General features: G+C 40.2%; 1 protein-coding gene across 4 annotated transcripts in view; it reads left to right on the forward strand.

The window, feature by feature from the left end:
* The window catches only part of LOC126325248 (nascent polypeptide-associated complex subunit alpha, muscle-specific form), a 109935-nt gene that overhangs the window by 50995 nt on the left and 42926 nt on the right, over window positions 1-16014 (forward strand). For all 4 annotated transcript variants that reach the window (XM_049995157.1, XM_049995160.1, XM_049995156.1 and 1 more), the window contains exon 6: window positions 6777-7349. In XM_049995157.1, coding sequence (XP_049851114.1) covers window positions 6777-7349 — 573 coding nt within the window. The remainder of the gene's footprint in view (window positions 1-6776; window positions 7350-16014) is intronic.

Genomic DNA, 16014 nt, shown 5'->3' on the forward strand with positions numbered 1-16014 from the left:
GTACGTGGAGGTACAGGCTTGGTTGGATGAAAAAGCGGTGTCAAAGGTTTGTGGTCTGTGATTATGGTAAAATGACGATCATACAAGAAATCATGAAACTTTGTAACACCAAAGACGAGAGCCAGTGCTTCTTTCTCTATCTGTGAATAATTTGTTTGTGCAGACGAGAGCAATTTGGACGCAAAGGCAATAGGGTGATCGTGCGATCCGTCTTTGTGCACAAGCACAGCACCGATCCCGAAATCGGATGCAACCACCATCAAAAAAAGGGCTTCTGGGTATCAAATGGCGTAAGGCAAGTATTGGAAAGCAACACCGATTTCAACTGGCAAAAGGCGCGTTGGCATTCCGTCGTCCAGACGAACGGAACACCCTTACAGCGTAAGCGATGAAGCGGAGCTGAAATGCTTCGAAGGGGCACATATTTATGATAATAGTTGATTTTTCCCAGCACACTCTGTAGCTGCTTTAAATTCTGTCTTGTATGGCACTAAGGTGCGTTGGACTGGGATGTATGCATTGGGCATTGAGTACATGTCCCAAGTAGGGCAAGTCACAAGCAAAAATACACATTTTTCTTTCTGCAAGCGAAGACCATTTTGTCGCAAGACCCGAAAAATGTTCGGAGATTGGCCAAATGTTCTTAATCCGTCTTTCCGAAGATCACAATATTGTCCAGATAATTTCCTGCAGTAGGGACCGACGCACAAACAGTTTGTACATATTACTGAAACAATGCAGGGGTGGATGAACACCCAAAGGGCAGTCGTCTGAATTGATACAACCCAAGATGCGTGTTAACAACCGAAACGCGCTGGGATTCTTTGTCCACCGGTATTTGCAAGTACGCATCTGCGAGGTCCAACTTCGAAAAATATTTACCCGGGCATAGTTTGTCAAAAAGATCTTCCAGGCGGGGTAAAGGAAAAGTTGCAATCACTAGTTGTTGATTCACTGTTGCCTTGAAGTCCACAGAAAGTCTCAATTTTCCGGAAGGTTTTGGCAAAATTACAAAGGGTGATGCCCAGAGAGAAGCCTGCACACATTTAATTACACCTTGTGATTCAAAATCGTGTAATGTTTTTGCGACGCAACCGAGGCCCGGTGCAAACATGTCTGCAAATTCTTGACATAGACGAGAAACATTGTCTGAAGGCACAGTCTGGTTCACTGATAGGACCTGATTTACTATAGACAAGTTAAACAACTGAAATAAATGTAAACCAAACAAGTTCACTGCAGAAGAAGAACGAAGGACGTAAAATGAGACAAGTTTTGTTTGTCCTTTGTATGTTGCAAGAAGGCTGCACTGTCCTAACACAGGGATATCTTGACTGGAATAGCTAGATAACTTAACATTTGTGGCACGCAACGGAGGTGTGCCCAGCAGTTTGTAAGTGTCGTGATTGATCAGTGAAACTGCAGCTCCTGTATCGAGCTGGAATGGTATCACTTTGCCGTTAATGTCCAAGTCCACAAAAAGTTTATTGTCCTGCTGACGACAAGAGTGGCTGTCTCGTGCAACGTGAACTGACACTGTACATAATCACTTGCGACTAGACGGGAGTTCCGGCGATGTCGACGCACGCTATTTTTGGGACGAACACAGTCACTATTAGAGAGAGTGGCACTGGGCGGAGTGGAATGAACTACATGAATTTCCGTTGGCAAAGTTTCGCGAGCCTGAGTGTCCTTGGTTCGATTCCGAGCTGAGCTTTTTCTGGCAAACACTCTAAACATGTCCTTTTTTATTACAATAAAAGCAAATAGCTTGGCGTGACGGGCAGTTCTCACGCGAATGTTTAGTAGCACACCGTGGGCATGATTTGAGAACTGCATTTGCTTGCCAGCACGGCACACGTTGCTGAGAGCCTGGTGGCAGCGGCGCGGCCGGGTGCAAGGGCTGTTTACTGCTCCGTGCAACTAGCCAGGCGAGCCGGTTAACCTGACACACTGCTGGCGAAGTTTCAAATGATTCCTGAGCAAAGTCAAGTGTGTCCTGCCGATCCAATATGTCCATCACTTGTTGAAGGGAGGGATTGACTAGTTTCAAAATCTGTTCCCTTATAAGAACATCAGAAACGTTCTGTGAAATTGCATCACGTACCATAGTATCTGAATAAGGGAGTCCACATTGACACTCAAAAGCACATTCCCTAGTAAGGCCTTGCAAGGTTGCTACCCACTCCCGATTAGTCTGACCTGCCGCACGTTTTGTGCGAAAGAAGGTATACCGTTTGGCAACTACATTGGCTGATTCTTTGAAATGCACATCTAATGCAGACAAAATTTCTTCATAGGACAGAGTTGCTACGTCGCGCCGGGGAAATAATTTGACTATCACACAGTATGTATTCACGCCGACCGAAGACAACAAAAGTGGCTGCCGATCGTTACCTTGAATTCTGTAGGCAGCGAGATGGAATCCAAATTGGCGTGACCACTCTGTCCAGCTTTCCAGTGCAGCATCACAAGGTCGAAAAGTGGGTGCAACAGCGTGTTGTGGCTGCGTTAGCGGTGGCGCGGCTGCTGCCGCATCGTTTTGCACTGCACGTTTACCCTGGGCGAGCTGTCCAAGGGCATCCAGTAATGCCTGCGTCTGCGGAATCTGTAAGCGATAAAATTCGGACAGTACATCTGGAGATTGTGGAGAAGCCATTACACAAGTAAATCAGGGCAATATCGATAAGAACGCAGTTTTGCTTCGTCACCAATGTTGTGGTTGGTAGGAGAGCCAACACCGTGTTACTAGAGGAGGCTGAAAGGCACCTGATTTAGCTCATGCAGGCTGGCGTGAGGTCTGGAACAGGGCAAGGAAATTAGAATTTAGAAACAATGGATGTAGATGGTGGAATACGTAACTTTAATCCTTTGATGACAAACGTCGCTCTTGACATTATATAATTTACAATATCAATAGAAACTGATAATGGCACCTTGCTAGGTCGTGGTAAGTAACGTAGCTGAAGGCTATGCTAACTATCATCTCGGCATATGAGAGCGTATTTTGTCAGTGAACCACCGCAAGCAAAGTCGGCTGTACAACACTAACAGACCGCGGCCGATTTAAAGGCTACCACCTAGCAAGTGTGGTGTCTGACGGTGACACCACAAATTGTTTGTTTGCGAAGTAAATGCATTTATCCTCTGTTGTCCATTTCTCAGACTAAGACTATGTGAAGCTGTACAAGCTGGTCCATTAATAGTGACCGGGCCAAATATCTCATGAAATAAGCATCAAACAAAAAAAATTACAAAAAACAAAACTCGTCTAACTTGAGAGGGGAAACCAGATGGCGCTATGGTTGGCCCGCTAGATGTTGCTGCCATAGGTCAAATGGATACCAGTTGCATTTTTTAAAAAAGGAACCCCCATTTTTTATTACATATTCATGTAATACGTAAAGAAATTTGAATGGTTTAGTTGGACCACTTTTTTCACTTTGTGATAGATGGCACTGTAATAGTCACAAACGTGTAAGTATGTGGTATCGTGTAAAATTTCCCAGTGCGGATGGTATTTGCTTCGTGATACATTACCCGTGTTAAAATGGACTGTTTACCAATTGCGGAAAAGGTCGATATTGTGTTGATGTATAGCTATTGTGATCAAAATGCCCAACGAGCGTGTGCTATGTATGCTGCTTGGTGTCCTGGACGACATCATCTAAGTCTCCGGACCGTTCTCCATATAGTTACGTTATTTAAGGAAACAGGAAGTGTTCAGCCACATGTGAAACGTCAACCGCGACCTGCAACAAATGATGCCCAAGTAGGTGTTTTAGCTGCTGTCGCGGCTAATCCGCACATCAGTAGCAGACAAATTGCGTGAGAATTGGGAATCTCAAAAACGTTGGTGTAGAGAATTCTACGTTAACATCGATTGCACCCGTCCTATATTTCTATGCACCAGGAATTGCACGGCGACGACTTTGACCCTCGTGTACAGTTCTGCCACTGAGCACAAGAGAAATTACGGTATGATGACAGATTTTTTGCACACATTCTATTTAGCGCGAAGTGTCATTCACCAACAGTGGTAATGTAAACTGGCATAATATGCACTATTGGGCAGTGGAAAATCCACGATGGATGCAACAAGTGGAACATCAGCGACCTTGGCGGGTTAATGTATGCTGCGGCGTTATGGGAGGAAGGATAATTGGCCCCCATTTTATGGATGGCAATCTAAATGGTGCAATATATGCTGATTTCCTACATAATGTTCTACCGATGTTACTACAAGATGTTTCACTGCGTGACAGAATGGTGATGTACATCCAACATGATGGATGTCCGGTGTGCGGTTGAAGCAGTATTGATAGCATATTTCAAGACAGGTGGATTGTCGTCGAAGCACCATACCATGGCCTGCACGTTCACCGGATCTGACGTCTCCGGATTTTCTTTCTGTGGGGAAAGTTGAAGCATATTTGCTATCGTGATCCACCGACTACGCTTGACAACATGTTTCGGTGCATTGTCAATACATGTGTGAACATTACGGAAGGGGAACTACTCGCTGTTGAGAGGAATGTCATTACACGTATCACCAAATGCATTGAGGGTGACGGACATCATTTTGAGCACTTATTGCATTAATGTAGTATTTACAGGTAATCACACTGTAACAGCATGTGTTCTCAGAAGTAATAAGTTAACAAAGGTACATGTATCACATTGGAAAACCGAAATAAAATAATCAAACGTACCTACATTCTGTATTTTAATTTAAAAATCCTACCTGTTACCAACTATTCATCTAAAATTGTGAGCCATATGTTTGCAACGATTACAGCGCCATCCATCACAAAGCGATAAAAGTGGTCCAACTAAAAAATTCATATTTTTTTATGTACTAGACTAATATGTAGTTAAAAAAATGGGGGTTCCTATTTGAAAAAGCGAAGTTTGATATCCATTTGACTTATGGCAGTGCCATCTAGCAGGCCAACCATAGCACCATCTGGTTTCCCCCTTCAAGTTAGACAAGTTTCGTTCCTTGTAGTATTTTTGTTTGACGCTTATTTCGTGAGATATTTGGCCCGGTCACGATCAATGGACCACCCTGTCTATAAAGCATTCCACAATCGAAGTGACGACAGCAGTCAGTTCTTGCTAATGCTGTTTTCGTATTTCATGTAAAACTTTCAAAAATGTAGTTGATCCTTCCAGGATTCAAACATGGGACCACCTTATCATCATTCAGGTGTGCTACCGAACTACTCCTGCGTGCAGTATCTCTGCTGAGTGTCTTGTACAGAAGAAATCGGCACAAAGTTTTCGCAAGAATATTTTTCTTGTGTCTTGGGTTGTAGCTCTTGACTGATAGTTGGCAATCTAGTTATAATATACAGACCCATTTGTGAAAGTTGTACAATTCCTTAGTTTTGAACACGTTTAATAATGTTGCAGGGAGCAGGCAAAAGAAAGTCCGTCATTGCCTCTCTAAATTGGTGTAGCATAAACACATCAACTGTTGCAATGTTTCCACTACATGTGTTTACAAAACTTCTTTCTGTTGTTATTTAAAAGTTGTAACCTATGTGTTCCATCACTAAACAGCTAAACTGTTTGTAGAAAAAGTACATAAAAGTGTCGTAACTCTGATTAACACTCTTATAACACATGTATTTCTTTTTCTTACTTCTAGTCTCTGACATCACAGAGCATCAGCCAGCAACAGAGCATTTTCAATTAGTGATCAGATCTTGATGTTTAATGATTTTTAAGCTTCGGTTGCATTTAAAAACAGATATTTTGTGAGAATATTGATTTTAAGTGCTATTTAAATGTTATAATCAACCAGAATAACAACCACCCTAATCATATTTTTAACGTAGGGAAATAGTGTGTTGTACTACTGACATTGAATGAGACTGAACAGTAAACTATTTTGTGTCATCCCAGTAACTCCACCCAACATGTTTGTAGTACCACTTGGAAACAGCACCATAAGCACAGTTCCGCTACATAATGAGTTTTGACATTACTTCAGCAACATTTGGCAGAGTATCTCTCTAATCAAATAAATTTACAATCACTTCCATGAAAATATTCAATAAGATAAAGTAGTTGAAAAATATTGATTTTTAGATTTTATATCCATCTGTCGAAGGGAACATAGAATTGTATAATGGAAGCAATTACAGAATTTATGACCTGCAAAAGTCTTCAAAATGTATTTGTAAGTTGCTTTACCATATTTAATTTGATGCAAAGCTTGACTGTTCTGGTTGGAATAAAAATAATTAGAGTAAAAGTAACCATTCATTAAATGGGTGAAGTGGTGTGTCCTCCACAAGTACGTAAACATTTTGATTGATATTAAACTTTTGGACATTGTTTATATTCGTTTGTAACAGGTTAACAAAAACAAACATGTGTGGCTAAATTGTCATTTTGTGGTTACTAGGACAATTTAGCTATACCATGACTAGTTACCTTTATTTCTTCTGTTAATTATTGAATTTGATTTTACCATAATTGATAGAAACAGACAAAATTTCAAAAATGTACATAAAGCAGATATGTACATCAAAGTTAGTTTTAAAGCCAGATGCTTCTAGTTTTCACACAATTGCTTCTCGTATCAAGTACTATGAACATAAACAACAAAGAGAAAACGTGGATTTTCAACTTAGATGGTTTGTTGGAGATAAAAAATAAATTGCAATTTTGATTATATGTGATGAAGTTGTAAAATAACTTTGACTTCTTTTTCGTGGTGGCAAACAAAGGTAATCTAAAACAAGAATAATTATCTACTGTTATAGGTAAGTGTCATTGCCCAGACTCCACGAAAGCTGACAATGCCCTCTCAGCTTACCCCAATGTCACCCGCAACACTGGAACCAAGTCGGCCATCACCAGAAATTACTTCTGATAGAGGAGGTGGTGCAGCTATCAGTGGAGACAAACACGAACCTGCAGTAGCACCTGCGACGTCAAGTCCGTCAGTTCCCAGCGTTGTTAGTGGTTCCGCTGTAATGGCGCCTGTTGCAGCACCAGCACCAGCACCAGCACCTGCTCCAGCACACACACCAACGCCACCACCTCCTCCAGAATCCCCTGCCAGTCGCCACTCAGATGATGGCCACCAATTGCCACCACCAGGGTTGCAGCAGCAACCACAACCAAGACCATCACCTTCACCGTCACCAGCCCCTACATCTTCCAAAGATCTTGGGTCAGTCTCACCTGTGCGATCTCCGAAGAGTGGCACAATAAAACGCACGAAGAAAGTTGATTCAATCCTGGAAAACCTTGTTGAGAGTGGTACCAAGAAGGGGAGTGCTCAGAGCACTAGCTCAGGTTCCGAACATTCTCCACAAACTCCTGTCAGCACGGTGAGTGTACATAACAGATTTTAAGTCATACATCTAGGTTAGGTTAGTAATGCCTTTTCGACTATGAGGAGGCAATGTTGGATTGCACACATTCTTCAAAAGTACAGTGGAATTTTGTTAGCACATTTTTGAAAGGGCCACTGATTTTGAACGTCATAAGCAGGGAAACATACTACAGAAAAATGCCAACTTTGGTCATGATGTGATTTTTATTCTTTATGAAAATGCACAATTACAGGTACCATATTTGGGGTAATGTGGGCTCTCATAATGCTACATTTCCTAACATGTTATGGCAATGTGTAAATTATCATTCAAAATGTGCATTTTCGAGGTCATGTTCAGAATATCAGACCTAGAAACTCTCAAAATTGTGTGTTAGCATGCAATAAGCAAAAGTGTGTTAAATATGGCAACATTTGGTAAATCAAATGTGTACACTTATGCCATCAGCCAAAAGGAATGCAGGAAAGCCAAGTGACATGAAGGCACACTCTCTAGTGTCCAAAGTATGTCCCTAGTATGTGATGATGAAAAATAAAAATAAACTAAAATCGAAATTTTTATTACTCTTCTGAAAACTAAATGCCCATCATCCGTTTAATGTTTCTGCGTAGTGAATCGCTACTGCTAACTGAATAGCAGTTTTCATTTCAACAAACTGTCTGTAAATTTTACCATATTTATCTAATTATAAAAGGAGGTTTTTTCCCAAATTCATCATCAGAAAAATATGGGGTTGTCTCATATTCACAGATTAAACTATTGCCGCTCAGACCAACTTCGTTACATAGTTTAATAGAGTAAATATGGGTTGTCTTACATTTATAGAGTTTTTGTACCAATCTGTTCTGATGAACTCTGAAGGGTAGGGTTTAGTAAACAATGCTTCTGTTTGAATGGTCAAGGTTTGCCGATAAACTGAAGTGCTTGATACAGTATTGACCTTGCTTGCACAATCATGACATTTGAATTGTGGTGCAAGTGCATTGTGCAAGGGATATGTGAGTAACTATGAACTAGCTGCCATAATAATCTAATGCTCAACTTAAAAATTGACAATTTTGTGAAGCACAGGAGGAAATACCAGTGAATTCTATCTAGTTATAAACTGAACAGGTTTGCAATAAAAGTTATTGTACATATATGGACACCACATACATACAGTACATTTATGCTGCTTTTTGAGTAAAAGTAACATTCAAAGTTGAAAATCTTGTCCTCCAAATACCTTACCTTTACTTGATTCTGAACCCAAGTCAGTATTCTATTTGGTTGTGAGAAGCTGTAATGATGTACCAAGTGAGTTGAAAATGAGAAATTTGGTCGCTGTTCATGTATTAGAATACCAGGGAAAAACATCACCAGCTTTTAAATCAGTTTCAGAGCAAGAGGGTGAAATTAAGATGAAACAAGAAAGAAAATAACCCAGAATTAAACATCTTAACAGGCAAAATAAATCACATTGACATGGCTTCAATTGTTATCACAAGAATAAATTACATTGGGATGACCCATTGTGGAGATTGCGGTACGAGTGAAAGTTCAAGAAATGCACTGAATTGTGGTTGCGGTCCTTTATTTATCTATTACTTGGTGTTGTTGCATATGACCTGTAATGTTAAGGATATTACTGTCCGTGTTTTACTATTGTTCGAGCACAGCACTATGGAAGGGTTGGAGGGGGAACAGTGACGCCAGTGTGGCTTAGAACTATTGTGAGTGCAGGATGGGGAATGGTGAGCGGGCAGCATAGTTCATTGTGTCGCTAACCATGGGAGTCTATTCTGTGTTCTTTGGATTTTTATGAGTGTCTACCATGTTGAAGCTGCAGTTTGCCTCAATCTATTTGTACTCTGAATTGAATTGACTTTAAAATCGAACAAATACTCAACATAGCATAAAATTCTGCAGAAGGTGCTGAAAGTCTAGTTTGGGGCCAGTGGCATATTTACATATTTCATGCAGCACTATTGTCGATACTAACCATGAGGTGTGATGGGAACGATAGAGGGATATGTCAGCTGCTGGTTCTGGAAAGCCAATGAGAGAACAGCAGGCAGACGATATGTTTGGAAGCAACAGACATTGTGAGATTCTCATGTCAGTATAGAAACAAAATCTGCTTTGTGTTATATCAGGCCCCGCCCAACCACAACCTCAAAAATCACAACATATTCGGAAGAAATAGCCAAATATTTGTGACAACCAGGATAGAAGCTTCGCAGCTGTTCTGTTAGGATGATGATGATTATGATTAAAAATAATGATACCACAGATGACAGGCTAAATAAACAGAAAAGTTATTAGGATAAAAATAACGTAAAAAATTTCTTTCATTTTGTTACTCCTTGTATTATCAAAATGTAGACAATGAATAAATGGCCTAAGTATGTGAATGTCTAATGTTACTTTTTAAGCAGATATATTATGTCATTGTAAGTTTATAATTTTGAATAGACATAATAAGTTTAAAAAATTTATTTTCTCAAGGAACATCTTAAAAAAAGGACGGGTCGTCTTATATTCAGGGTTGTCTTATACTCAGGTAAATGTGGTAATCTTGTTAGCCCAATTTTATTGTATCACAATAACATACTGTGCGTTGTCCTGTCTTCATAAAAGTTTAAAAAAAAAAAACATGTTAATAGTTGATTGTTTCTTTTGTCCTAATTTTAATATTGTATGACAATCTTGCTCAATGTGATCATCACTTCTCCGTCAACTTCAAAACTCTAAACATAGTGCTTAACTGTGTCCATTGCTCCAGTAGCTTTTGACATTGTAGCAACTGATAAAAGGTCTGGTTCATTCTCGTCTTCACTTTCCTCTTAATTCTCTGCAAGCTGTTCCTGCAGCGCTTCATGAATTGTCATGGACTGACAGACAACAACATATTTGTCACAATCAACACATTCATCAAAGTGAAGACAGTCAGTATTTTCTTCTTTCCCATTATTTGCTGCTGCTGTTCAGCTACAATTATTTTTTCTGGCATGATGTTTTCTGTAAGTACTGGCATCTGGTGAAAGCCAGCCTTATTGAAGCAGTTTGAGATAGTGCTTTCCTGCACAGAATACCAGGCACTTCTTAAAAAGCAGACTTTGTAATCAGGGTAGTCAGTCAGGGTAGCCACAGTCTGGATATATCATTTTGAAACGATAAGACAATTTCAGCTATAGGTACTTTATTTACAGGCATGACAGGTTTTGCAATGTTTTAGCTCCATCATGAGGTGCAATAAAATTGAGACATATTGTGCTACTTAGCAAAAAATTGCTGACTATGAATGCTGGGTCATGCTATTCTCTTTTCTCAACTGGATCATGATTTTAATGCACCGTAACAAAACTAAAAGACTGTGAAACTGGTCACACCTATCGGTAAAGGACTTACAGCTGAAGCGGCCTTACTTTCTCAAAACTTCTTAACAAAATGTGTGGCTTCCTAAATCGCAACTTTTCTCGTCGTATATGAAGACCAGCTAGTAGCTTCTGTACATTAATCTTCCTGTAATTTTTGTTCCCGGTATTTGGTAATGTCGTGGTCAAGTGACTGAAGGTGGTTTGTACAATTGGGAGGGAAAAACACTACATTTATATTGCATAGATACATTGTATCTGGGGGATTTGCTGCACAGTGGTCAGTAAAGAGGATGATCTTCCTGTTTCTGAATCCCAATTTTGTATCCCAGACATGCAAGAATTGTTTGAAAATAGTTGTTGTTACTGATTTTTAAACACACACATGGAAATGTCTGCACATTTTTGAAGTATTGTGGTGCCCTCTTCTTTCCTACTACTGGAAACAACTTTTCAGGTCCACTTTTGTTATAACATGATACAGCAGCCTCTCTTTACTAAATTTTCCACTGTGGCATATTTCTCGTCTGATCTCCAGAGTTTTGTCAGGCAGAAGCTGCAAAAATAAGCACGTTTCATCTGTATTAAGAACATAATTGGGACTGCAGTTTTCCATGATTAGTGGAAGAGTATTTTTCTGTGACTAAACAGTGTCAATGTTCACATGCTTCCAGCCTACCTTGAGCAAATCTATGTACTAAATTATGTATGTTCTTGAACCTTTCGATCCAACTATTGGATGCTTTGAAATCTGCAAGACTCGTGTGTCAAATACTTTGCTTTAGCATGAACCACTGTACCAATTGGAATGTTCGAAACACGAGATTGTGTTATCCAGTTTAGTAGCGCATTTTTCAGTGCTGGAAACTGACTGTCGTGCACTCATTTTTGTGTTCCATTTCCTCCTTCCAAATGTGATGCTTCAGTTGTATTTTGTTTGCTCACTATTGTATTTAGTGATGATGGAAGAATGTTCAGTTTTTGTGCAATGTCAACAAGCTTTGTTTGTGAATTGTTATACGCGTCCTGAATAATGCTACACTTACTTTTATTTGTAAACTGTCTCACTGACTTTTTACCCATTATGAAGTGGTATACCATTTAACACACACAAATAAATAAATGTGGACTAAAGAAAATCACAGACTGAGTTAGTCAAACACTAAATGCGAACAAAGGAGACCAGCAACACTTTGTGTGGTTGCTACAAAAGTCTTAAGTAGTTGAAGCTACTGCCAACCTATATGAACTACTTTCAAGTGCCATTCCTACCATAGCAAATGGTCTGTATGATTTGCAAAGTGGCTGGCACTGTATAGCATTGTCTCCCTGCATATTTCCACACCACATATCTGCAAACATCCTTCTCTCTCTCTTTCTCTCTCTCTCTCTCTCTCTCTCTCTCTCTCTCTCTCTCTCTCTCTCCAACCTGTTTTCTAAGATAAGACTTGGGGTCAGTATTGCCTCGTATGTTCTTACATTTTAGTTGAACCCAAACTGATTTTACCCAAGGTCGGCTTGTGCCACTTTTTATTATTGTTTTGCAGCCATGACTGATTTAAGTAATGGTTCTGTAATATTCACATCTGTCAGCACCTGTTTTATTTGGCATAGGGATGAATCTGTTCCTATTAAAGTGTGGGGGTATTGTGCCTGTCTAATATACTAAGCCTAAGAGATGGAACAGTTTTGTCATGGCTGTCACTCACAGGGATCCTAATAACTGAAGGAATTCATCTACCTCAGGGCCCTCGTTTCGACTTAGATATTAAAATTTACTGTATTGTAGTGCCCATCTCATTGTCGTGTACTTCCTCTTTCCTTTCTACAATATTATCTTCAAGTTTTGTTCCTTATATAGACTGATATTCCTTCCGTCTTGCAGCTTTACCTTTGTCACACCAGGCTTGCCGTCTGAGGTTTTAATACTCAAAAAATGTTCTTCTCTTTTCTCCAGATATTACTTTGTTCCTGTAGGTGGCATGTATCTTCCCAGAATGAAATTTGTACTCTGCAGCAGAGTGTGCACTGATCCGAAACTTCCTGGCAGATTAAAACTGTGTGCCAGATTCAGACTGGAACACTCTACCTCGGCCTTTCACGGGCAAGTGCCCTACCGACAGCTACACAACCACAACCCATGACCCATCCTCATAGCTTTATTTTCAGCAGTATTTCATTTCTTACTTTGCAAACTTCAGACACTCTCCTGTGACATAAAGTTTTAACCTTCCAGGAAGTTTCATATCAGCACACACTCCACTGCAGAGGGAAAGTAACGTTCTGGAAACATTCCTCAGGCTGTGGCTTAGCCATGTCTGTGCAACATCGTTTCTTCTAGGAGTGCCAGTCTTGCAAGTTTTGCAGAAGAGCTTACGTGAACTTGGAAGGTTGGAGATAGGATACTGGTGGAAGTAAAGCTGTGAGGATGGGTCGTGAGCCATGCTTGGGTTTGGGTAGCTCAGGTGGCAGAGCAATTGCCCACAAAAAGCAAAGGTCCAGAGTTCGAGTCGTGGTCCAGCACACAGTTTTAATCTGACAGGAAGTTTTGACATCCGTCTGTCCCCTAATCACATTTCTACAGCCTTTCATTTCCAAGCGTGTGCAGTTAAGGTATATAACATTGCATGCTATGAACTGTAGAGAGCCATGTTTGTTTCTTCTGAGAACATCATCGTGAGTAGTCTCTGTCTGAAGATCTCAATGGAACTATTTTCCTTCTAGAATATTTTACTTAAGAGGTTGCCATCATCATTAAGCCATGCTATAGATCTGCATGTCTTCTGAAAATATAACAGCTGTAATTTCTCCTTGTTTTCAGCTATATACCAACAGAGCAATGCCATGTTGACTAAGATTACAAGCCCAGAAAAATCATCAGACCATTGCTGCTGCAGCTACTGAGAAGGCTGCTGCCCTCCTCAGGAACCATGTGTGTGTTGTACCTCTCCACAGATACCCCTCTAATGTGGTTGACTTTTTTCGTAACACCTATCGATATTGTAGAGGCAGGCAAGCCACCCCTCCTGGGCAGGCACCTTGGTTCTTGAGGAACCTTTGTAGCATATGTGAATGGAATGATAGTGGACTTGGTGATGTGTTACTGCAACCTACATCCTTCTGAATCAGCTTGGTGTATTCACCTCTTGGTCTCCCTCTACAATTTTTACCCTCCACGCTGCCCTTCAATGCTAAATTTGTGATCCCTTGATGCCTCAGAACATGTCCTACCAACCGGTCCCTTCTTCCTGTCAAGTTGTGCCACAAACTCCTCTTCTCCCCAATTCTATTCAATACCTCCTCATTAGTTATGTGATCTACCCATCTAATCTTCAGCATTCTTCTGTAGCACCACATTTCGGAAGCTTCTATTCTCTTTATGTACAAACTATTTATCGTCCATGTTTCACTTCCATACATGGCTACACTCCATACAAATACTTTCAGAAATGACTTCCTGAAACTTAAATCTCTACTCGATGTTAGCAAATTTCTCTTCTTCAGAAACGCTTTCCTTGCCATTGCCAGTCTACATTTTATATCCTCTCTACTTTGACCATCATCAGTTATTTTGCTGCCCAAATAGCAAAACTCCTTTACTACTTTAAGTGTCTCATTTCCTAATCTAATTCCCTCAGCATCACTAGACTTAATTGGACTACATTCCATTATCCTTGTTTTGCTTTTGTTGATGTTCATGTTATATCCTCCTTTCAAGACACAGTCCATTCCGTTCAACTGCTCTTCCAAGTCCTTTGCTGTCTCTGACAGAATTACAATGTCATCGGCGAACCTCAAAGTTTTTATTTCTTCTCCATGGATTTTAATACCTACTCCGAATTTTTCTTTTGTTTCCTTTACCGCTTGCTCAATATACAGATTGAATAACATCGGGGAGAGGCTACAACCTTGTCTCGCTCCCTTCCCAACCACTGCTTCCCTTTCATGTCCCTCGACTCTTATAACTGCCATCTGGTTTCTGTACAAATTGTAAATAGCCTTTCGCTCCCTGTATTTTACCCCTGCCACCTTCAGAATTTGAAAGAGAGTATTCCAGTCAACATTGTCAAAAGCTTTCTCTAAGTCTACAAGTGCTAGAAATGTAGGTTTGCCTTTCCTTAATCTATTTTCTAAGATAAGTCGTAGGGTCAGTATTGCCTCACGTGTTCCAACATTTCTGCAGAATACAAACTGATCTTCACCGAGGTCGGCTTCTACCAGTTTTTCCATTCGTCTGTAAAGAATGCACGTTAGTATTTTGTAGCTGTGACTTATTAAACTGATAGTTCAGTAATTTTCACATCTGTCAACACCTGCTTTCTTTGGGATTGGAATTATTTTATTCTTCTTGAAATCTGAGGGTATATTGCCTGTCTCATACATCTTGCTCACCAGATGGTAAGAGTTTTGTCAGGACTGGCTCTCCCAAGGCCGTCAGTAGTTCCAATGGGATGTTGTCTACTCCCGGGGCCTTGTTTCGACTCAGGTCTTTCAGTGCTCTGTCAAACTCTTCACGCAGTATTGTATCTCCCATTTCATCTTCATCTACAGCCTCTTCCATTTCCATAATATTGTCCTCAAGTACATCGCCCTTGTCATAGACCCTCTATATACTCCTTCCCCCTTTCTGCTTTCCCTTCTTTGCTTAGAACTGGGTTTCCATCTGAGCTCTTGATATTCATACAAGTGGCTCTCATTTCTCCAAAGGTCTCTTTAATTTTGCTGTAGGCAGTATCTATCTTACCTCTCGTGAGATAAGCCTCTGATGGAAAGAGAAAATGAAATGGATTAAAAGTCACCTCCATAACACTTTCATAGTACTTGTCTAATTTATATAGATAGAGCTTGTTTATACTGATTTACAAATAGCTGTTTTCCTGTTGTTGGAAATGAAGGTGTCAGTCTATTCTCAGAAGTTGTTTCTGCAGCAATCATATACATATTCCATCCTTAGTTTCCATCTATGCAAAAATAAGTGGAGACATAGAATTTTTCTACTACTTGCTATTGTCTTAATAGTCGTGTGTGTGTGTGTGTGTGTGTGTGTGTGGTGTGTGTGTGTGTGTGTGTGTGTGTGTGAGAGAGAGAGAGAGAGAGAGAGAGAGAGAGAGAGAGAGAGAGAGAGGAATGATGATGATGATGATGTCACATTGTTGCTGAAAATGATTTTGGCCAGAATCGCATACTTGCTATTAAAATTGTTAATTCAGTCATTGAGTTCAGTTTTTATTCATATGGATGGTATTATTGTATTTGACATGTGAATTATTATATGTTGGCTGCCAATGGTTACCACTCATTTA

This window comes from Schistocerca gregaria, chromosome 2 (assembly GCF_023897955.1).
Source record: "Schistocerca gregaria isolate iqSchGreg1 chromosome 2, iqSchGreg1.2, whole genome shotgun sequence".
NCBI classification, from domain to species: Eukaryota; Metazoa; Arthropoda; class Insecta; order Orthoptera; family Acrididae; genus Schistocerca; species Schistocerca gregaria.